The 21,643-nt window shown below is 57.9% G+C and overlaps 2 protein-coding genes across 5 annotated transcripts in view; both read right to left on the reverse strand.

Annotated features, from left to right (window-relative positions):
* C15H20orf204 (chromosome 15 C20orf204 homolog) lies at window positions 1-7,036 on the reverse strand. Of its 2 annotated transcripts, XM_024789359.2 has the most exons (4): window positions 2,658-7,036; window positions 831-1,106; window positions 585-737; window positions 1-394 (listed from the first exon to the last, which is right to left on the reverse strand). In XM_024789359.2, exons 1-4 carry the CDS (start codon window positions 2,658-2,660, stop codon window positions 257-259), a joined length of 570 nt encoding a protein of 189 aa, XP_024645127.1. In that variant the 5' UTR covers window positions 2,661-7,036; the 3' UTR covers window positions 1-256. The 2 variants fall into 2 exon arrangements, with proteins under 2 accessions (XP_024645127.1, XP_070935119.1); XM_071079018.1 differs by having other exon boundaries at window positions 98-394; window positions 585-1,106.
* A 135-nt stretch (window positions 7,037-7,171) lies between these two features.
* Window positions 7,172-21,643, reverse strand: part of LOC105470722 (pre-mRNA processing factor 6) — a 66,904-nt gene continuing 52,432 nt past the window's right edge. For all 3 annotated transcript variants that reach the window (XM_071078996.1, XM_071078994.1, XM_071078995.1), the window contains 9 exons: window positions 18,891-19,012; window positions 16,391-16,529; window positions 14,981-15,100; window positions 13,751-13,927; window positions 13,193-13,326; window positions 12,412-12,503; window positions 11,259-11,373; window positions 8,234-8,360; window positions 7,172-7,446 (listed from right to left, as the gene is read on the reverse strand). In XM_071078996.1, the coding sequence (XP_070935097.1) occupies window positions 7,294-7,446; window positions 8,234-8,360; window positions 11,259-11,373; window positions 12,412-12,503; window positions 13,193-13,326; window positions 13,751-13,927; window positions 14,981-15,100; window positions 16,391-16,529; window positions 18,891-19,012 (1,179 nt within the window). In that variant the 3' untranslated portion in view covers window positions 7,172-7,293. The remainder of the gene's footprint in view (window positions 7,447-8,233; window positions 8,361-11,258; window positions 11,374-12,411; window positions 12,504-13,192; window positions 13,327-13,750; window positions 13,928-14,980; window positions 15,101-16,390; window positions 16,530-18,890; window positions 19,013-21,643) is intronic.

The following is a 21,643-nucleotide window of genomic DNA, read 5'->3' on the forward strand; positions in this document are numbered from 1 at the left end:
TGCCGGACCCGCAGCGCCAGCTCCGTTTATTGAGGCCTTCGGCGCGTGGAGGGCGGGCCTCCTCCGAGACCCAGCGGCGGCCGGGCGCGCTCCCTTCTCCAAGTCCTGGGCCCTGCGGGGAGCGCGGGCTGCGTCGAGCGAGGGGCCGAGGTCACCAACAAGTCGACAAAACGAGGCGCGTCTCCAGGCTCTGCCGCGGCCCCGCTGGTTCTCCTCCCCGCGCAGGGCGCCGGAGGCAGAGCCAGGCCGGGCCGCGCTAGGAGCCCCTGGAGGCCGGGACGTGCAGCGCGAAGAGCTTCTCCCAGCAGGTGGCGACGGCGTCCAGGGCGCGCAGCAGGAGCTGCCTTCGGCCGCCGCGACGCCGGGCAGGGCGCACCTCGGGCCGCCGGCTCCGCTGTCGGGGACAGGGCGGTCAGCGAATGCGCACGGCCCCCGCGCCCAGCCCGGCCCCTGCGCCCAGCCCGGCCCGGGAAGGGAGGCGCGGCCCAGCCCGACCTCAGCCTAGGGCCATGGAGCCCCAGGACGCGCGGCGGCCCTGTGGGGTTAGGGGAGGTCTGGCCCCGGCTGCACTCAGGGACGCACACCTGGGGCAGCGTCCTGCAGTGGCGCCGCATCACCGCCTCGGTGCGCACAGCCACGGTCCACGCAGCTCTCTCCAGGGCACCGCGGCGGCTCCCGGCCACCGCCCCGCGCAGGGTCCGACCCAGGGATGAGATGGACAGGAGGATACTGTGCTCCTGGGGAGGGAAGGGAGGAAGGCGGGGTGGGGGTCGGGGGAGACTGAGAGAGGAGCAGACCGGCGAACTTGGGTAGGGGCGCCTCCTCCATACCTTCTGGGCGCCACAGGAGGCCCGAGGCCGTCCGCGCCGTCCCGAGCTCCCGGGTCTAGTCAGGTTTTTCTGGATGAAATGAAAGTGTCTGGAGCCTGGCCTGGTCTCTTCGGCCCCCGCCCCGCCCCACTTCACGGCAGCCTGCAGATCCTCGAAGATGATGGCGCGATAGTGGCGAAGCACGTCGGGGACGCTGCAGGCCGGGGAATGGGCGCGGCTTGGCGCGGTCCCCAGCAGCGCCAACAGGAGCGCCCAGAGTGCAGGCTTGGGGGATACCTGGAGGAGACAGCAGGCTGGGGTTAGGCCTGGGGTCGGGGTTTCCCAGCACAGGGAGCAGCCAGCCCGCCTGCACTTTGTCTCCGCAGAAGCCCCACCCCACGGGATCTCTGAGCCTTATGAAATGGACATGTCACCAACCAAGAAAGGCTGTAGGCACAGGCCTGGCGGGATAAATCAGGAGAGACAACAGATAAGTCTGCAAACCAGACAGCTCTATGCTCCCTGCAAAGATGTGCAAGGGGTGAGTGCTGTGGGTTGGGAGGCCATGTCACTGAGCCCTGAAGAGCCCAGCAGGAGACTGAGGGGGCAGGGCCAGAGGCAGGAGAGCCTGGCTCTGTGGTCCACGTAGGAGGTCCACGTAGGCCCACCTGACCCTGCACAGCTCGAGTGGGGCTGGTCTGCAGGCTCTCGGGGGTACAGTAGGAAGTGGTCCCAGTACAGGCTGTCCCACCCATGGCCACGCCCATTCAACGCCACACCTCCCACACTGGCGCCCTCTGGGTTAGCTCACAGAGAGATGGGGACTGGGGAACTCCTCGTACCTCCGACCCAACTGGGGCAGGGGCTCAGAGCTCCAAGCCGCACCCCAGTGGAAGGGGAAAGCTGGGGGGACTCCCAGAAGCCACAGAGGAAGAAGCAGCCACCACATCCAGCCCCAACCAACAGTTGCAAAAGCCCCCTCTGCCTGTACCAGCCGCCCCACGCCATCGCTCCAGGCAGCCTATGCCACGGGCCTCCGCGGACCCAAAGTGGAGGGCCTGCTCCCACAGGGAAAAAGCCCAAACATCAAGGAGACAGCTGATGGCCCCCAGGTTCCCAGCCACTCAAAAGGGGCCAGCCCCAAACCTTCCCCTGGGCCCCCGCATGGAGTCAGACAGCAGATCTAGGGCTGGAAAATTAATCATGCGAACCCGACCGAGATAACAGGACTCGACTCGGCTTCCCAGCCCTGGCAGGGGAGCCTGACCAAGCAGCACCCCAACCCTCGCCTAGAGCTGGGGGCCTGGTGGGGGTGGCAGCTCCTGCTCAGAGCATGAAGCGGCAATGGCTGGAAGAGCAGACGGCTTGCTACGGCCCCTTCTTGAACCTGGCCCCCCAACCACACACGCCACGGCCAACTTGGTGGGCTCAGAATTGCCACGTCATCCCCTCTGCCTGCTCTGGGTCAGAGGTCATAGCGAAAACCAGAGCCTGACTCCTAAGCAGGCCAGCTGGAGCTGCAAGGATGTCCAGCACCTGCTGTGTCCTACCCAGGTGGGGCAGACAGGCTGCCCTGGGAGTCCCACCTGGCCTGTTAGTACCACTTCCTGGCTCAAGCCTCAGCCCAGCTTAGAACAGGGTGGCCCGGCACCCGGGAGCCCCCCTCGCCCAACTACCAGAAGCCAGGGCACATGCACCCACTGCCACCCACAGTGACACAGTGACCAGAGCCAACCGGAGATTTCCCGGTGGGACTCAGGGGAACAAGCAGTGTCTCCTGAGCTGTGTGTACCCCCAGCCCCTCCACCCAAGTGAGCCCCTCCCTAGAGGAGGCCCACAGCTGCTCACCATGGGCCTTTCAGCGTCTTGCCCTCCCTCACTCCCGCCAGCAGGCCACACACATGATCCTGGGGTCCTCGGACGGGGTGTGCACCACCGCACCAGGTCCACCACCAGCCAACGGCTTCCCTGGACAGGCTGCCTGGAGGACTGCAGGGGGCAGGCCAGGCGGAGGCTTTTGAAGTTGGCTCCTCCAAGCTGAGGGAGGGAGCAGGAGAGGGAAGGAGGCCACGCAATCCCAGCCCTGCCCCCTCCTCCCCACTCCCTATCACTTCAATTAACCTGGCCCTGGAACTGAGTAGCCACCTCTCCCAGGGGATCCAGGGCTAATGTGGGTCTTGGATTAACTTGTCAGTCCCAGAGATACTGTTCTGTCAAGGAGGGGTGGGGCGCTGTGTGGGCTGGGCGGTGCAGGGCCCAGCTGGTGGGGGAGGGGAGCCAGGTGAGACTGGGGCCAACTCTGTGGCGGGCAAGTGCTGCCTCTCCCAGGGAGCTGGCTGATGGGCAGAGCTGGCAGGAGGCCCTCATGCCCGCCCCAGCTGCTGGACCTGCAGCCTGACATCCAGGGGGCCCTGCCCCAGCAGGTCCCAAGATGTGGGGCTTCCCGGGCCCCCGCTGCTGGCCCGGCCTCACTCCTCCTGGGCTGAGGGGTCTCGCTGGGGCTGTGACTCTGCGTAAAGACACCGGGAGCTGGCGGGTCCCCATCCTTGGCTGCTGTCACTTCTGCTGCCGTCTGGGGCAGGCGCTCTGGTTTGCAGCCTGACAGGCCGTGGTGAAGACACCTCGGAACTAGAGCAGCCTCCGAGGCGCAGCTCACCTTCGTGGGCTGAAAAAATCTCCGTTGGAACAAGAGCAACCTCCGAGGCGCAGCTCGCCTTCGTGGGCTGAAAAAATCTCCGTTGGAACAAGAGCAACCTCCGAGGCACAACTCACCTTCGTGGGCTGAACACGAGGCGCAGCTCGCCTTCGTGGGCTGAAAAATCTCCGCTGGAGACAGGTTAAGGTAGTTTCCCAGGGGGAAAAGTCAGTGATTCACACAACAGTCAAGAACAGACCACACAGGTGACAGGAGTCCCCTAGGATTGTAACACTGCATCTTTACGTTTTTGTTTTTTCTGTGTTTGGATGTGATTAAATGCTGTGACAGGCTGTGCGGGTCTGCAGCCCAGGAGCCCCAGGCTCTGGCACACAGCCTGGGGGTGCAGGAGGCCTTGCCTGCCAGCCTTGGGTAAATGCACTCTAATATCTGCAAGACAACATCGCCTAAGGAGGTGTTTCTCAGAATGTGTCCCCACCGTTAAGTGACGCACAACTGTAGCTTGGCCTCAAAGCATCTGAGAAAACCCCACACAGGCAAGAAAGAGACACACATGGACAACGCAAGTGCTCTGGAACTTTCCAGGGGCCCTGCAGGAAGCCTCCCCTGAACACGGCCTGATACATTCTTTTCTGTGTGACCCCTCAATGCCCACCCAGCTGAGGTCAGAGAAGTGCTTCCTTCCTAGGCCTGTTTCCACATCTATACGGGGCTGGCCTGGCTTTTCAAAATTCCTAAGCCTCAATTTCCACATCTGTACAGGACCGGGCTGGTTTTACAAACTTCCTCGGCCTCGGTGTCCACGTCTGTACAGGACCGGGCTGGTTTTACAAACTTCCTCGGCCTCGGTGTCCACGTCTGTACAGGACCGGGCTGGTTTTACAAACTTCCTCGGCCTCGGTGTCCACGTCTGTACAGGACCGGGCTGGCTTTTCAAAATTCCTAAGCCTCAATTTCCACATCTGTACAGGACTGGGCTGGTTTTACAAACTTCCTCGGCCTCGGTGTCCACATCTGTACAGGACCGGGCTGGTTTTACAAACTTCCTCGGCCTCGGTGTCCACATCTGTACAGGACCGGGCTGGTTTTACAAACTTCCTCGGCCTCGGTGTCCACATCTGTACAGGACCGGGCTGGTTTTACAAACTTCCTCGGCCGCGGTGTCCACATCTGTACAGGACCGGGCTGGTTTTACAAACTTCCTCGGCCGCGGTGTCCACATCTGTACAGGACCGGGCTGGTTTTACAAACTTCCTCGGCCTCGGTGTCCACATCTGTACAGGACCGGGCTGGTTTTACAAACTTCCTCGGCCTCGGTGTCCACGTCTGTACAGGACCGGGCTGGTTTTACAAACTTCCTCGGCCGCGGTGTCCACGTCTGTACAGGACCGGGCTGGTTTTACAAACTTCCTCGGCCTCGGTGTCCACGTCTGTACAGGACCGGGCTGGTTTTACAAACTTCCTCGGCCTCGGTGTCCACGTCTGTACAGGACCGGGCTGGTTTTACAAACTTCCTCGGCCTCGGTGTCCACGTCTGTACAGGACCGGGCTGGTTTTACAAACTTCCTCGGCATCGGTGTCCACGTCTGTACAGGACCGGGCTGACTTTACAAACTCCAAAAAGCTGCAGCTCTCTCTTCGTCTTCAGAGTAAATGTTGAAGGCTCCCTCATGCTTCCATGTCTCCATGAAAGATCAAAGGAAACTCCTCCACAAGTCTGAATGAAAACACTCATGAAGCTCCAGCAGCTGCTCCTCAGGACGGGGCGAGAGGAAGGACTTCCAGATTTCAACGATTTGAGCTGGACCCAAGGTTGCCTGCCCAGCAGAGACCAACCAGCAGTTCCTGACCCCACACGGGTGGCAGGTCCCTTGCCCTGGACTGGCCATGTCCTCGAGGTCCCCAGAACCACAGGGAAGGGGGAGCCACACCCACATTCTGGTCTACCAGGACCACCCCATGTGCAGACAGGGATCCCCCACCCCAGCCATTCTCACTCGTCAGGAGCAGGCAGACCACAAGGCCTAGCACAGGCCCCCACGTGCAGGAGGGCAGAGCTGTGGGTCAGTGACTGACCACCACCACAGGCCCTGCCACTGGTACCACAAAACAGGTTGGGACCCTCCGGGGCTCCCCTCTCACAAGGAACGTCCAGGGACAGCTGCTCTCCAGCAGCCTTCTTGGCCCACGTGACAGTGCCCTCCTCCTCCCCTGCAGGGCTTAACAGCTGTCCACCCACACCCTCTGGGCCAGCCACCAGCTCCAGCCAGATGTCTCCAGCCCTGGCCTACACAAGAGCCAGCTGGCTCCCAGCCGGATACACACACATGATCCCAGGCCTGACGACGTCCTTTATCCTTATGCAGCTAAAGCTGAAAAGCAGCCAACTCTCCCAGGTAATGCAACGTTCAACCTAGAGATGAGAACCATTACAGTGCTTTAAGGTTAAATTAGCAAAAATAAAGTCACGGCCGGGTGCGGTGGCTCACGCCTGTAATCCCAGCACTTTGGGAGGCCGAGGCAGACGGATCACCTGAGGTCAGGAGTTTGGGAGCGGGCGCCTGTAGTACCAGCTACTCGGGAGGCTGAGACAGGAGAACTGCTTGAACCCAGGAGGCAGAGGTTGCAGTGAACCGAGATCGTGCCACTGCACTCCAGCCTGGGCAACAAAGCGAGACTCTGTCTCAAAAATAAATAAATAAATAAACTCACCTCCAAAGGTAAGAACGCCTCTTACTGGTGACACTGTCACTCGCCACATGCCTGAGGGGCCTGGGAGGCTGTATGGAGAGGCCCTGGGCAGAGCTCTGTTTGCACTCAGACTCCAGGGAGGCCCCAGATGTCCCCTGACCAAGACCCTTGCAGGCGGCTGCCAGGCTCCTGCGAGCACCTTGGTCCTGCAGGCAGCTCGGTCCCCACTATCTCCAGCTGTCCCCACACAGGGCTTTCGGCCAGAACATCTGCACTCCCACCACCTTCTCTACAGTCTGGGGGAACCCGGGCACCGCCACAGTGCCTCCTCTGTGAGACACTGGCTATCTGGGGGAACCCGGGCACCGCCACAGTGCCTCCTCTGTGAGACACTGGCTATCTGGGGGAACCCGGGCACCGCCACAGTGCCTCCTCTGTGAGACACTGGCTATCTGGGGGAACCCGGGCACCGCCACAGTGCCTCCTCTGTGAGACACTGGCTATCTGGGGGAACCCGGGCACCGCCACAGTGCCTCCTCTGTGAGACACTGGCTATCTGGGGGAACCCGGGCACCGCCACAGTGCCGCCTCTGTGAGACACTGGCTATCTGGGGGAACCCGGGCACCTCCACAGTGCCGCCTCTGTGAGACACTGGCTATCTGGGGGAACCCGGGCACCTCCACAGTGCCGCCTCTGTGAGACACTGGCTATCTGGGGGAACCCGGGCACCTCCACAGTGCCGCCTCTGTGAAACACTGGCTATCTGCAAGAGGCTTCTGCCCAGGCAAGGGTGATCACAGCCAGGACAGCGCGGGACAGGCCAGGACAGCGCGGGACAGGCCAGGACAGCGCGGGACAGGCCAGGACAGCGCGGGACAGGCCAGGACAGCGCGGGACACGCCAGGACAGCGTGGGACACGCCAGGACAGTGTGGGACACGCCAGGACAGGCCAGACTGGGGCAGCAGAAGCAGGAGCCAAGGAAGGCCCCAGAGAAAACCAGCAGGCTGCCTGCTCTGACACGAGACATAAAAACTTTTAATGAAGGAGGACACGGCTCAGGGCCCTTCCATAGGCCCTCCCACGTGTGGCCCAACCCTGCCCCACGGAGACCGGCCACGGCGAGCGACCGGTCAATCAGAAGGTGTTCTTGATGCGGCCGGCCACCAGTCTAAGGATGTCCCCGATCTTCTTCTGCCAGTTGGCGATGTCCTTGGACACGGCGCACCACAGCTCCCCATGCCGCGGCTCTGCACTCTCGCAGCGCTTCCGCACCTCCTCCTGCTGCTCCTGGGGGGACCACAGGGCACTTCAGGCAGGGGTCCTCCCATGCTACTCCCCAGACCTCGCCTGCTTCTCGCCTGCCCCCATGCAGACCTGGCTCTGGCAGGACCAACCCCAACTGGCGGGCGAGGGGGCACAGGCCCTGCACCAGAAGGCAAGGCTCTTTCAGGTGTGTTCTTCAAAGGAGCCTGAGGAGCACGGACCCCCCAGCCTCAGCGCACAGATGAGGAGCTGAGCCAGGCTCCCCACATCTGTGCCTCACACAAGTGCTCACATCTGCCTTCTCCAAACAAGGAGTTAGGGTTCATGTGGGCTGGCAACACTTTCCAGGGAAGACCAGGACAGCCTGACCGCCTCCAGCACAGCTCTGACAACGCTTGGCTCTGGGGGGCAGGTGGGAGCGGAGGGGCTGCTGTCCAGGCTCTCCTAGAAAGCCATACCCAGGCTCAGGCCCAAGAAAAAGGCCAACTCCATTCCCATTCCTCAAGTGAGCCCAGGCCCCAGCCAGCAAGTAACTCATTAAAATACGCCAGAAGACAGGCCACTCTGAGGGACTGGGCACCTCAGTTCCAGGGTGTGGAGCTGTGAGGCTATAAGCAGAAAACGGATGTGGAGGCAGAGACTGCCTTGTGGCGGGGTGTCGAGGATGCTGTGCCCCACCCACCTGGTCCATCCTCCCACCGCCGGGCAGAGTCACGCGGGCCGTGGCCACCTCCTAGAGCCCCCGGGGCTGGCGGAACTCCCCACCACAGTCCCGGAAGGCACTGAGCGGCGGTCTGCCGAGGGGCCTCACCTCAGTGCCATGCTGCAGCTCAAACTTGTAGAAGAAGGCCCAGGCATCCCCCAGGTCCGAGTCAATCTTCACAGTGCGGTGGAACCACTCCCTGGCCTTGGTGATCTTCCGCTGACTCCAGAACAGCCTGTTCCGGAAGGATGGGAACCAGAGTGAGTGGCTGCAGGACAGTGTTCTGGGGCAGGGGAAGGGCTCCAGGGCCATCAGCTTCATCCCTGACCCGCAGCCCTGGAGCTCCCCGCAAGAAGGCCCAAGGAGCAGGGCCTGGGCTGATCTGGAAATTGCCCCAGATCATTAACTTGAAGTCGTCCTTCACAGGTCTAACCAAATCGTTTTTTTTTTTTTTTTTTTGAGACGGAGTCTGGCTCTGTCGTCCGGGCTGGAGTGCAGTGGCCGGATCTCAGCTCACTGCAAGCTCCGCCTCACGGATTTACGCCATTCTCCTGCCTCAGCCTCCCGAGTAGCTGGGACTACAGGCGCCCGCCACCTCGCCCGGCTAGTTTTTTGTATTTTTTAGTAGAGACGGGGTTTCACCGTGTTAGCCAGGATGGTCTCGATCTCCTGACCTCGTGATCCGCCCGTCTCGGCCTCCCAAAGTGCTGGGATTACAGGCTTGAGCCACCGCGCCCGGCCATCGTTTTTTTTTTTTGAGACGCAGTCTTGCTCTGTCGCCCAGGCTGGCGTGCAGTGGTGTGCTCTCTGCTCTCCGCAACCTCTGCCTCCTGGGTTCAAGTGATTCTCCTGCCTCAGCCTCCTGAGTAGCTGGGATTACAGGCACCCGCCACCATGCCCGGCTAATTTTTGTATTTTTAGTAGAGATGGGGTTTCACTGTGTTGGTCAGGCTGGTCTCAAACTCCTGACCTCGTGATCCACCTGCCTCAGCCTCCCAGTGCTGGGATTATAGGCGTGAGCCACCGTGCCTGGCCCAAATTGTTTCTTTAAAAATTCACACGCAGGGAAAGACCTTCCAACTCCATAAAATTAGGGTCAAATACAAGGAGATGAAACTAAACCTGACACAAAATTAAACTACAACTTTGATGAGGGAAAGTTACACAGTTTCAGCTCCTCACTGAGACACCTGCTGGATCATCCTGCCCCGCCTGGCCTCCAGCAGCAACCCCAGTGAACACTGAGAAGATGGACTTCGGGCAGCACCAGGGCCTGGGCCTGCGGCCCACAGCCCTCAGGCCACAGGATTGATACCACCGTGCCTGCCAGACACATGGACACCTGAAAACCAGGCCTGAAGAGGTCCATGCTGGACTATCAGAGGCCAGGTTGGGGGTGTGCATGGCACCCCCCCAAACTGCTGGAGAAAGGATGGCGGGCACTGTTGCTGGGCACGCTGGCAGGCCTGGGACTCTGCGTTGCTGCCACCCTTCCCACCCTCTCCTCGGGGTCACCTCCCCCTAGAGCCAGAGGCACTGCAGTCAAGAGACGACACGAGGAACCCTCCACTCCAGGCAGCTGTTTGGGTTCGTCTCAGTTGCCAAACGGAATAATTTCACACTCTGATAACCTGATTGTTTTTTAAGCCTTGTGGTATTCTTAATTGCCCAGTGTTAGATAAACTGTGATTTAAGGAGCACAAACCCAGATAGCAGGCACACAAAACACTGGCTTGGGAATAGCAAGGAGTGACTTATTTACTTTAGCAAAGCCTTTTATAAGGTTTTATGGCTGCACTATCAGAGTGTCACCCAGAAGTCACTCTGGGAGGTGGACGCACAGGGCAGGACCAAGGGAGCACCAGGCAGACACAAGCCTCCCTGTGGGGAGCCTCTCTCATCTGTCAGGGGCCCGTGGGCAGGGGAGAGGAGGTGCCCCTACAGGCAGGCCTACGGGGGCAGCACCCAGACCTCTGGAGACCAAGCACCACTGCCACCCAGTGCTGGGGAGAAGGGATGGAGAGAATCAAGAGCCAGCACTAGGAAGGCTGTTGTCTCTGCATGACCCATGGCAGGGCAGGTGGAGGGGAAGCCGGGCACGTAAGGTGAGGCCCCTCGCCGCTGGGGTCAGACACACCACCTCCGCCAGGTGAGCCCATGTCCTGAGCTGCAGCCTCAGGAGTCCAGGGTTCTTCTAAGAACTCCCTTCACCCCTACATGGTCACTTCCCAGCCTCCTGATGCACACTCAGGCCCAGCTCCTTCTCAGACTGTCATCCTCTTTCTAGAAGGAAACAGAGACCCTGTGGGTTGGGGATGGCCCCGAGCTCCCTGCTGTGCCCCGCACGTGGCAGGCCTTTGCCCACATGTGCCTAGAATCTGCACGTTCTGCCCCACGGCTCCAAGCAGCTGCCTGCGAGGTTTCAGAGTCATGTCCCCAGCGAGTCTCTGACCCAGCGGCCAGCACACCCGAGTGTGAATCACATGGTGTGAGGTCACTCACGGATCTCTGCCTCCCCTTCACACCACGTCTTCTGAGACAGCCTCCAGCAGTCATCGTGGCACCCCTGGGCACACAAATTAGGCTCCAGTCTCCAGCTCTGGATTATTTACGGGCCACAGAGCTGCAAGTGATTTCTTGCCCCAACATAAAGCCTCTTGTCCAAAGGGGCTTCGCTTACCACTTAAAATTCTGTGTGAACCAACATCAGCAAATCTATCCTGTAACCCAGGCCTGTGTAGGTGTAAAAAACTAAAAAATTGCAGAGACGAAGAGAGCAGCCTCCTAGAAGAAGCCGGAACAGAGGAAGGGCTGAACCATACCCAGGGGATCCCTGGGGAGGGAGGGAGGGAGGGAGAAACAGAAAAAAGAGAGAGAGAGAGCGCGAGAGACTGGCTGTCCCTCCCCAGGGCTTTGCGACAGAAGCCCAGGTGATGCTGCAGCACCCTCAGGTTTGTCTCTGCCGGGAGAGGCGCCTGCCCCGGACCACAGCAGGAGTGACAGCAGCCGAGGATCGGGGGAGCCCACCCTGCCGCCGGGCATCTTTACAATGACCAGGGAGAGGCAGACAGACTGGAAAAAGAGCCCATGAGGACCCCGAGGGTCAGCAATCCTGTGGGGACGCCTCACTCACTTGGCCACGGCCAGGAGCACATGAGGGTCATGCTCACACTTCTTCAGGGCATCCACGCTCTTGGTCCTCCTCTGGGGCCTCGCCTCGAGGAAGATGGCCTCAGACCACAGGATGCCTGCAATTCAGAAACAAAGAACAAAGATCTGCACTCCAGCCTCTGGTTCCGGAAAGGTGCCCAGCCTACAGAGATTCTAACCCAGGACGTCCTCAGACGGTGACGGGGCCTCCTACACACTGCTTGCAGAACTTGTGCAAGAACCACGAAGGATGAGTGCTCTGGCCCACCCAAAACCATGGCAGCCCCAAGGGCACAGACAGGACACTCTGCAGAGTTTCACTCTGTCGTTCAGGCTGGAGTGCAATGGCGCGATCTTGGCTCACTGCAACCTCCCACTCCCAGGCTCAAGCAATTCTCCTGCCTCAGTCTCCCAAGTAGCTGGAATTACAGGCGTGCGCCACCATGCCCAGCTCATTTGTGTATCGTAGTAGAGACGGGGTTTCACCATGTTGGCCAGGCTGGTCTCAAACTCCTGACCTCAGGTGATCCACCCGCCTCGGCCTCCCAAAGTGCTGGGATGACAGGCGTGAGCCACCGCTCCTGACGGATTTATTTGTTTTTTGAGACAGGGTTTCACTCCTGTGGTCCAGGCTGGAGGGCAGTGGTGTGATCTCGGCTCACTGCACCCTCTGTTTCCCAGGTTCAAGTGATTCTCGTGCCTCAGTCTCCCAAGTAGCTGGGATTACAGGCACGTGCCACTGTGCCTGGCTACTTTCTGTATTTTTTATAGAGACGGGGTTTCACTATGTTGCCCAGGCTGGTCTCAAGCGACGGACTCCTGGACTCAAGCGATCCTCCCGCCTCAGCCTCCCAAAATGCTGAGATTACAGGCGTGAGCCACCACACCTGGCCAATTTCTTTTAATTTTAAAAGAAAAAGAAATGATAACACTTCAGAACATGAAATCAAATTCTCCCATTTTGAGGCCAGGAATTTCATTAAAATGTCTTAATGGCCAAGTATAGCTGAAACTTTTGACTGAAATGATTCACACAAACAAAACATTTTAATAAAGTCTGTCGGAAGCCTAAGTCCCCACTCCCTGAGGAAGCGCCAGCCCTGTTGAGTCTGGGAAGCCAGAAAGCACCCCCTTACCAGAGTTAGGGCACTCCTGCAGCGCCTTGGCCATGAGCGTATTTGCGATGTTCTTCAGCCCTGCACGGTACTCCAGCCGCACGGACTCCAGCCTGAGGAGACAGGCCCCGGGAGGTCCCACAGCCATCTACCAACGGCGCATATTCTGGAAGCTTCTGGGAAGCCTTGTCTGAAAAGGCTCCCCACCACAGAAGCAAGGCACTGCCGCCCACATCCCTGCCAGCCCCACTGGCAACCGCCCCAAGGGCAACACCTCAGAAACTGACACTGTCCAGATGCAGGTGAAGGCATCCAGCACAAGCAAGACCAGCCTGGGAGAGCCAGGGCCGCACAAGGCCCCCAGGAGCTGCCTGTCTGCAGAGTGCAGTTCTCCAGCCCCGTCACCCTGAGCTGGATGCAGCACCTCCATGAACAGAGCCTGCACCTCGCAGACTCCTACCCACCTCCAGGGCCCTCCACGCCACCTCCTCTGTGGAGTCAGCTCTCCGGGGTCCATCCTTCCCTCGTCCCAGCCATCGTCAACCCCTCCCTCTCCCAGGCACCCTCCATCAGAACACAAACTAAACTGCATCAAACCATCTGCAGGCCTGTCCCAGTACCTAAGCCAAACCCTCCCAAGGCAGGGACCGTGATTCTTCATGGCCAGCACCTACTGCCTCGCAAGCCCCCGAGCCTGGAAACACTGCACAAGTCACTCCACACGAGCAGCTGGGTGAGGACGGCCCACCTGATGGGTAAGCTGTGCCGAGAGCCCAGGCTGCCCCCACTCATCAGGACTCACCACAGCCCAGGGTTCTTTGGGTTCTTCAGACGAGACTTTTCCAAAATGGCCCGGGCTCGAGTTAGCTGCCCAATCTTCTCCTCCAGCCGAGAGAGCAAAAGCCACAGGGGTGTGGAGTGGGGACACTTCTTCAACTGCAGCCGACAAGTGAGAGAGCAGCTCAGGTGGTGTCTATGAAGAACTGGGACGCAGCCATGCCAGCTGCTCACTGCAGTGGGCGAGCCAGCACCTCAGGACTGCCTGTGTCCCACTCTGCATTTGTGGGTTTACGAGTGTGCGGTGGTGCTGTGGACCTGTGCACACAGGTCTGTACATACCAGCCTTTACTTCAGGTGTGCCACGCTCTGCACTTCTGAGAGCAGCGTGTGCAGCTTCATACAAGGCAAAGCACAGAACTCAGTGAGGGGACCGGGGTGTGGGTCCTGAGCCCACAGCTCCCTCGCTGTAACCCCCAGCCCTCCACATCTCCTCAGAGGTGAAGGGCAATGGCCCTGCACCAGGGGGCTCGGTTCTGTGAATGCCGGGCCAGCTGCAGCCCGAGGGTGCAGGCAGACATACCCCCTGGTTATAGGCTTCCCGCGCCTTCTCCATCATCTCCTTCTGCTCCTCGATCTGCCCCTTCATCATCCACAGCTTGGGGAAGTCCTCATAGTGCCGCAGGGCCTCCTCGCACAGATCCTGGGCTGCCCTGATGTTGTCTTGCACCCACTCCAGCTTCACAGACTTCATGAACACCTGTGGGGCAGACACGCACCGTCAGCAGGGCATCGGCTCCAAGGCACGTGCTTCGTGTTACGCTCGTCCTCGACACTGTTACCTGCAGCACTGTGGGTACTTTTGTAAGCTTTTCATAGCCTGTTTGTGTACACAAAAGGTGGGGATAAATATATGAGTATGTTTTTGTTTTGTTTTTTTGAGATAGAGTCTTGCTCTGTCACCCAGGCTGGAGTGCAGTGGCGCGATCTTGGCTCACTGCAAGCTCTGCCTCCCAGGTTCAAGTAATTCTCCTGCCTCAGCCTCCCCGAGTAGCTGGGACTACAGGCACACGCTACCACACCTGGCTAATTTTGTATTTTTAGTAGAGACGGGGTTTCACCATGTTGGTCAGGCTGGTGTTGAACTCCTGACCTCGTGATCTACCCTCCTCGGCCTCCCAAAGTGCTGGGATTGCAGGTGTGAGCCACCGCGCCCGGCCGCATGCAGGTTTTGTTGTTGTTGTTGTTGTTGTTGAGTTTCCCTCTTGCTGCCCAGGCTGGAGTGTAGTGGCGCAATCTCAGCTCATGGCAACCTCCGCCCCCAGGTTCAAGCAATTCTCCTGCCTCAGCCTCCTGAGTAGCTGGGATTATAGGCATGTGCCACCACGTCCAGCTAATTTGTATTTTTAGTAGAGACAGGGTTTCTCCATGTTGGTCAGGCTGGTCTCAAACTCCCACCCTCAGGTAATCCATCCGCCCTGGCCTCCCAAAGAGATGGGATTACAGATGTGAGAGCCACCACGCCCGGCCACACGGATGTTTTAAAGTCACATCACAAAGATGAGTGTGCTGTGTGCTGAGATTACAGGCGTGAGCCACCATGCCTGGCCATATGAATGTTTTAAAGTCACATCACAAAGATGAGTGTGCTGTGTGCTGAGATTATAGACGTGAGCCACCATGCCTGGCCATATGAATGTGCTCTGGTCTCGTTTGCCTGCTGTCATCTCACATCACCACCCAAGCCAGGTGTGGGGCCCACGTGTGCACACCACGCACCCCGGATGGCCCAGCCCTGCCTGCCACTGCGTACCCGGGCGGTGGGGGCGCTGCTCCGCGCCTTGGCCAGCAGCCTCCGGGCCCGCTCGTACTCATCATTCTCGGACTCCAGCTTCACGGCCGCCAGCCAGATCTCCTCGCTGTTGGGGTTGGCCTGGAGGGCAAGTACAGCAGCGTCAAGAGGGGTCAGAACACAGGGACCAGCGCCTGATCACACTTAATCAAAAGCAGGCAGGCAGGAACCGAGCCAGGCCTTGTTCTGCTTGCTGCAGGATTAGTCCGGCCCAAGCCCTTCCCAGGGAGGAGATGACAGAGCAGACTCCAGTGCAAGAATCCGGACTCACCTGGAAACACACAGGTCCATGTTCACTCTAGTACAGCGCGGACAGCGAGGAGGCTGCCAAAGCACTGAGCAATAATGGGGGTGGGAGCAGGGCCATCTTATCCAGGATCCATCCACACCCTCTCAAAGCCCCTGAATGGGTCACTCACACCCTATAGAGACCCACCACACCCAACCTCGCTCTTTGCCCTGAGCCTGATGAAAGGAAGCCAGCTGTTCTGTCCTCATGAGCCCACATGGGCAGGAGAGAGGACTCCCAGAGTGCCACTGACATGTGGAGAAGGCGTCCACAGGCCGAGGAGGCTCAGACAGCCCAGAGCCCAGTGGACACGAAGGCTCTGCCCTCAGAGCCTCCCCAGGGCTGGTGCCCAGGGCTGTCTGAATGCATCCTAATCAGCACAGCCGCTCACTGACCATGCAAGATGACCACATCACAGACCTGAAAAGCAGCCCAAAAACGATGGGCAAGGAAAGCCGCCTGACAGGCAGCAGAGAGCGGGCAGGCAGAGGGGACGCTGCGGTCACCCACAGGAGTGATGCCATCTCAAACAGGCAGCTGAGAGCGGAAGGTAAAACCCAGGCCAGGCCCCTCTCATGATGTTTGCTCAAGGAAGGGCACGCTCTATGACATTAGCCTGCACTGCAGTAACTGACATTTATACAGCATTCTACAGTTTATTAAAAAGTATGTCATTAAGTATTAGGATGCTATATGTGAAAATAAAGACAAGTACTTAAAAAAAAACACACACACCTCATGACAACCAGGCACCCTCAGACAACCCGGCTCAGCGAGGCTGTCTGAATGCGTCCACTCACGTAAGGGCACCCTCAGCCCGTGTGACCCCATGCTCTACACTCTGAAACATTTACCCGTGGTCACACGGCGTCGGGGGCCAAGAGGTACGTATCTGCTAGGTGGCTGCTTTCCTGCTCTCAGGCCCCTTCACGGCCCCTGCTCCCGAGGAGCAGCCCCTGGACTCCAGTGCACCCAGCCACAGCACGTGCCACGTTGTATGTGGGAGATGTTCAGGCCCCAGTCAGCACCCAGGTCAGCTCCTGTGTGCACAGGCCCCTCACCGCACAGGCGACCTCACCCACCTGGAAGGCCAGAGCCAGGATGCTCCTTGCTGCGGGCACATCCCCTGCCAGCCACTTGGACTTGGCACCCATGAGCCACAGCACCTCCGCTTTGGGGCAGTGGGCCACAGCCCTCTGTAGGAGGGCTTCCAGGGACTCCCTGCAAGATAGAGGCCACGGTCACCCGAGTCAGGGCCATCAACCAGACACACGTCACACTCAGCCACGGCGTGGGTGCGCCAGAAAGACAGTTGCTGCTCCAAAGTTCGATGCTGTAAATGATTGACCAGATTTTACGATGGGGAGAGTGTGGGGAAATCTTTCCTCTCCATAAAGGTTCTAAAACCAACTACTGAAGAGGGTTCTACAAAGCAATGCATTGTTTAAATAGCAGAGCTGGAGAGAGAACTTCACAAGAGAGCCTTTTACAGCCATGTGTCCTGGAGGCAGCAATAACTTCAGTCTGTGACAGGGGAGGTCTTTTCATCTTGAATCACAGAGGACAAGCGCACCCCGGACCCACTGATAAAGATTATGATCCCAGGTTGACTCTTCCGGCATCCAAAAGAATTATCTTATAGGAAGAAAGTGATTTTAGGTCACTATTGAGCAAAACTGCCAGCCTTGGGCATCAGGTCTGACGCCCCTGGACTCTCCCGTGGCCCACCACCCTCAGTCACATCATCGTGCACCAACGACCCCTTTGGGCCTCAGTGAGTGCAACAGCAAGACAAAGTGAGCACATGATCACACTGTGTGGGGCAAGGGCCACGGCAAAGCAACTGTGCTCTCCAGAGGACCAGCTCCCCAGCACTACGGCCTCGCCTCATCCCTGCAAGCTCATCCCTGTGAGCGTGCACTGGGGAGAAGGCAGGGCAGCAGGAGGGCACTGCCCGCTGTGCCCAGGGGTCAAAGGCAGCAGTTCATATTCAGGTCACGGGCCGAGAGATCTCAGTCTACACCTGGCCCCGCCCTGTTCTTCACTCAGACTGCCCCAGGTGACCTTCTACAGGGGACACCATGAGAGCCATTTCAAAACATCACCAAAGGAGATCACTCCAAAACACCAGACCAGCGGGTGGACATGGGGAGCGGCCAGGACTTCAGGAGGACACATGCAGAGACACCCTGAAGAGGCTGAGATTAAACCACACCAGAGAAGGAAAGACAATGGCTCAACATTCTCAGCTGTAGACCTAGTGAAACCAGCAGGGCCTGTCCTCACCTGGCACAGGGAGCGTCACCCGAGGACCTGGGAGAGGACGGACAGAGGGTGTATGGGGACACGAGCCCAATGCCCTTGAGAACTACCCATTTAAAACAATAAACTGCAACGCCAAATATAACCAGCATTTACAGCCAATAGAGCAGACCTGAAAAATGTTTTCAATTAAAGAGTACAGTTAAAGAAAATTGTCAAGGACCTCCTCTGAGCACAAAAACCCGTCAAAACCCAAAGCCAGCTCCACTTAAATGGAAAACATGCCTGCCTGAGCCCAGATGCTGCCCCACCCACCGCTGCAGCCAGTGCTCAGCCATGGGCCACGCAGGCTCCAGCCTCAAGTCTACACCCAGGCCACTCCACAGGCTACAGGCCCAGGCATATGTACGTGTGTAAGCACACACACTTCGCAGGATGGGCCCCCTGGGGTTCCTTAGTTTCTCAACTAGAAAACAGTAACAATCGGCCGGGCGCGGTGGCTCACGCCTGTAATCCCAGCACTTTGGGAGGCTGAGGCGGGCGGATCACGAGGTCAGGAGATTGAGACCATCCTGGTTAACACGGTGAAACCCCGTCTCTACTAAAAATACAAAAAATTAGCCGGGTGTGGTGGCGGGCACCTGTAGTCCCAGCTACTCGGGAGGCTGAGGCGGGAGAATGGCGTGAACCCGGGAGGCGGAGCCTGCAGTGAGCCGAGACTGCGCCACTGCACTCCAGCCTGAGTGACAGAGCAAGACTCCATCTCCACAAAAAAAAAAAAAAAAAAAAAAAAAAAAAAAAGAAAACAGTAACAATCCTGTCCCAGAAGGGACTATAAAGATGGATCCAGCCGGGCGCAGTGGCTCACGCCTGTAATCCCAGCACTTTGGGAGGCTGAGGCGGGTGGATCACGAGGTCATGAGATCGAGACCATCCTGGCTAACAGGGTGAAACCCCATCTCTACTTAAAAAATACAAAGAAATTAGCCAAGCGTGATGGTGGGCGCCTGCAGTCCCAGCTACTAGGGAGGCTGAGGCAAGGGAATGGCGTGAACCCGGGAGGCGGAGCTTGCAGTGAGCCGAGATCGCACCACTGCACTCCAGCCTGGGCGACAAAGCGAGACTCTGTCTCAAAAAAAAAAAAAGATGGATCCAGTTGCAAAGTCCCAAGTGCCATAAAATCCTTGATCACGACCAGAGGGCCAGACCTCAAATGGGCACAAGACTGGATGAGCAGAGATGAGAGGTTTACATTCAGGGCTACACAAATGGAACTGGAGGTTTCATAGCACCCTGGGGCAGGCGGGTCCCACCACTTACCGAGTGCCATGGTTCTTCTCGAAGTACGCGGCACGCAGCCACACACTCTTCTTGCTGGGAAACACCTGCAGGGCGTAGGCGTAGATGGCTCGTGCACACTCCAGGGCATTGTGGGCTACACACTAGAGCAGAGAGACAAACATGAGAATGGGAAGCCCAGCGCTGGCCACAGAGCAAGTGGCCTGATGCCCTCCCCAGCCTCATACGATTCTCAGTGATGACATCTGCTAGAAGGTGTACCACGGTGTTTTATCTAATTAGAACCACAATCCAGGCCAGGTGCCGTGGCTCACGCCTGTAATCCCAGCACTTCTGGAGGCCGAGGTGGGCGGATCATCTGAAGTTGGGAGTTCGAGACCAGTCTGACCTACATGGTGAAACCCCATCTCTACTAAAAATACAAAAATTAGGCCGGGCGCGGTGGCTCAAGCCTGTAATCCCAGCACTTTGGGAGGCTGAGACGGGCGGATCACGAGGTCAGGAGTTCGAGACCATCCTGGCTAACACGGTGAAACCCCGTCTCTACTAAAAAATACAAAAAACTAGCCGGGCGAGGTGGTGGGCGCCTGTAGTCCCGGCTACTCGGGAGGCTGAGGCAGGAGAATGGCGTAAAAACCCGGGAGGCGGAGCTTGCAGTGAGCTGAGATCCGGCCACTGCACTCCACCCTGGGCGACATAGCGAGACTCCGTCTCAAAAAAAAAAAAAAAAAAAAAAAAAAAAAATTAGCCGGACGTGGTGGCATGCACCTGTAATCCCAGCTATTCGGCAGTCTTGAGGCAGGAGATTCGCTTGAACCCGGAAGGCAAAGGTTGCAGTGAGCCGAGATCACACCACTGCACTCCAGCCTGGGTGAGAGTGACACTCTGTCCCCCCACCAGAAAAAAAGTAGAACCACAATCCAGGACTGGGAAACCACACTTCTGGGCACAGAAAACACTGTAGTTCTTACTCCGGCATTACAAGCACTTTGAAAACCAGCTGTCTCACTCCAGTGTATGTGAAAGAGACAAACCTGAGGATGAGGACAAGAACACTGAAAGAGGAGCACATGGGTTTGCCTGCTGGTTTCTTGGCCGGCGAGAGGTGCATGAGTAACTAGCGCAGGTGATGGAGGTGTGCACACACACGCACACACAGGGCTGTGGCCCAGGCATATGTACATGTGCACCCACACTCACGCATGCGACTGTGGCTGAGGCATATGCATGCGTGCACGCACACACACGCACAGGACTGTGGCTGAGGCATATGCACATATGCCATGCATACACGCACACACAGGGCTGTGGCCCAGGCATATGTACGTGTGCACGCACACACACGCACACACATGCACACACACGTGTTGTAACTGCAGATCGAACATATATTTTTTTTTTTATCAGGTGTAGTAGCCAGGCGCAGTGGCTCACGCCTATAATCCCAGCACCCTGGGAGGCCAAGCCAGGTGGATCACCTGATGTCAGGAGTTCGAGATCAGCCTGACCAACATGGTGAAACCCTGTCTCTACTAAAAATACAAAAATTAGCTGGGCGTGGTGGCGTGTGCCTGTAATCCCAGCTGCTTGGAAGGCTGAGGCATGAAAACTGCTTGAACCCAGGAGGCGGAGGTTGCAGTGTGCCAAGATTGTGTCATTGCACTCCAGCCTGGGTGACAGAGCGAGATCTTGTCTCAAAAAAAAAAAAAATTAGGTATAGTATATATTTACCATGATAAAAAGTTACATTCAGGCCGGGCGTGGTGGCTCAAGCCTGTAATCCCAGCACTTTGGGAGGCCGAGACGGGCGGATCACGAGGTCAGGAGATCGCGACCATCCTGGCTAACACGGTGAAACCCCGTCTCTACTAAAAAATACAAAAAACTAGCCGGGCAAGGTGGCGGGCGCCTGTGGTCCCAGCTACTCAGGAGGCTGAGGCAGGAGAACGGCGTGAACCCGGGAGGTGGAGCTTGCAGTGAGCTGAGATCCGGCCACTGCACTCCAGCCTGGGCGACAGAGCGAGACTCCGTCTCAAAAAAAAAAAAAAAAAAAAAAAAAAAGTTACATTCATTAGAAACCTGTAAAAGACAAGTGAATATAAAGAGAAAAACCCATCCACTCCAACAGAACTACAGTAAACACAATTCTATTTTCTTCAGGCCTTTTTTCCCCTATACTCAAGAATGACTTTATCTCTTGGCATCAACAACAAAAGATAACAAAAGAGCCAGTCGCCATGTGCAGTGCTAAAGCATCTGGGGGTTCGTCTGACCGGCAGTCACGACACCTGGAGACTCACTGGGCCGGGTGCAGACACCTGTTCCTACTCAGCCTCACACGGGGACAAGTCACCGTCCTCTGCGCCCTGCAGATGCTAAAAGGATTTTTCTTTTTTAAGACAGTCTCGCTTTATCGCCCAGGCTGGAGTGCAGTGGCGTGATCTCGGCTCCCTGAAACCTCCACCTCCTGGGTTCAAGTGATTCTCCTGCCTCAGCCTCCCGAGTAGCTGGGATTACAGGCGCCGCCACCACACCCAGCTAATTTCTGTATTTTTAGTAGAGACGAGGTTTCACCATGTTGGCCAGGATGGTCTGGAACTCCTAATCTCAAGTGATCCACCCACCTCAGCCTCCCAAAAGTGCTGGGATTCCAGGCATGAGCCACCGTGCCTGGCCGCAGAAAGGATTCTTGTACCAAGAACAAGTTTGTTGCTGAAGGTGAGTGAGAGGCCCCCAGAAAGCGGGTCAGGAACAAAGTTTTGCAACTGTGAACA

This window comes from Macaca nemestrina, chromosome 15, assembly GCF_043159975.1.
Source record: "Macaca nemestrina isolate mMacNem1 chromosome 15, mMacNem.hap1, whole genome shotgun sequence".
Lineage (NCBI taxonomy): Eukaryota > Metazoa > Chordata > Mammalia > Primates > Cercopithecidae > Macaca > Macaca nemestrina.

Coding starts and splice junctions, on each gene's coding strand:
- C15H20orf204 (XM_071079018.1), bottom strand. Junction 395..584: donor ACTGCAGGACGCTGCCCCAG/GTGTGCGTCCCT, acceptor TGTCCCCGACAG/CGGAGCCGGCGGCCCGAGGT.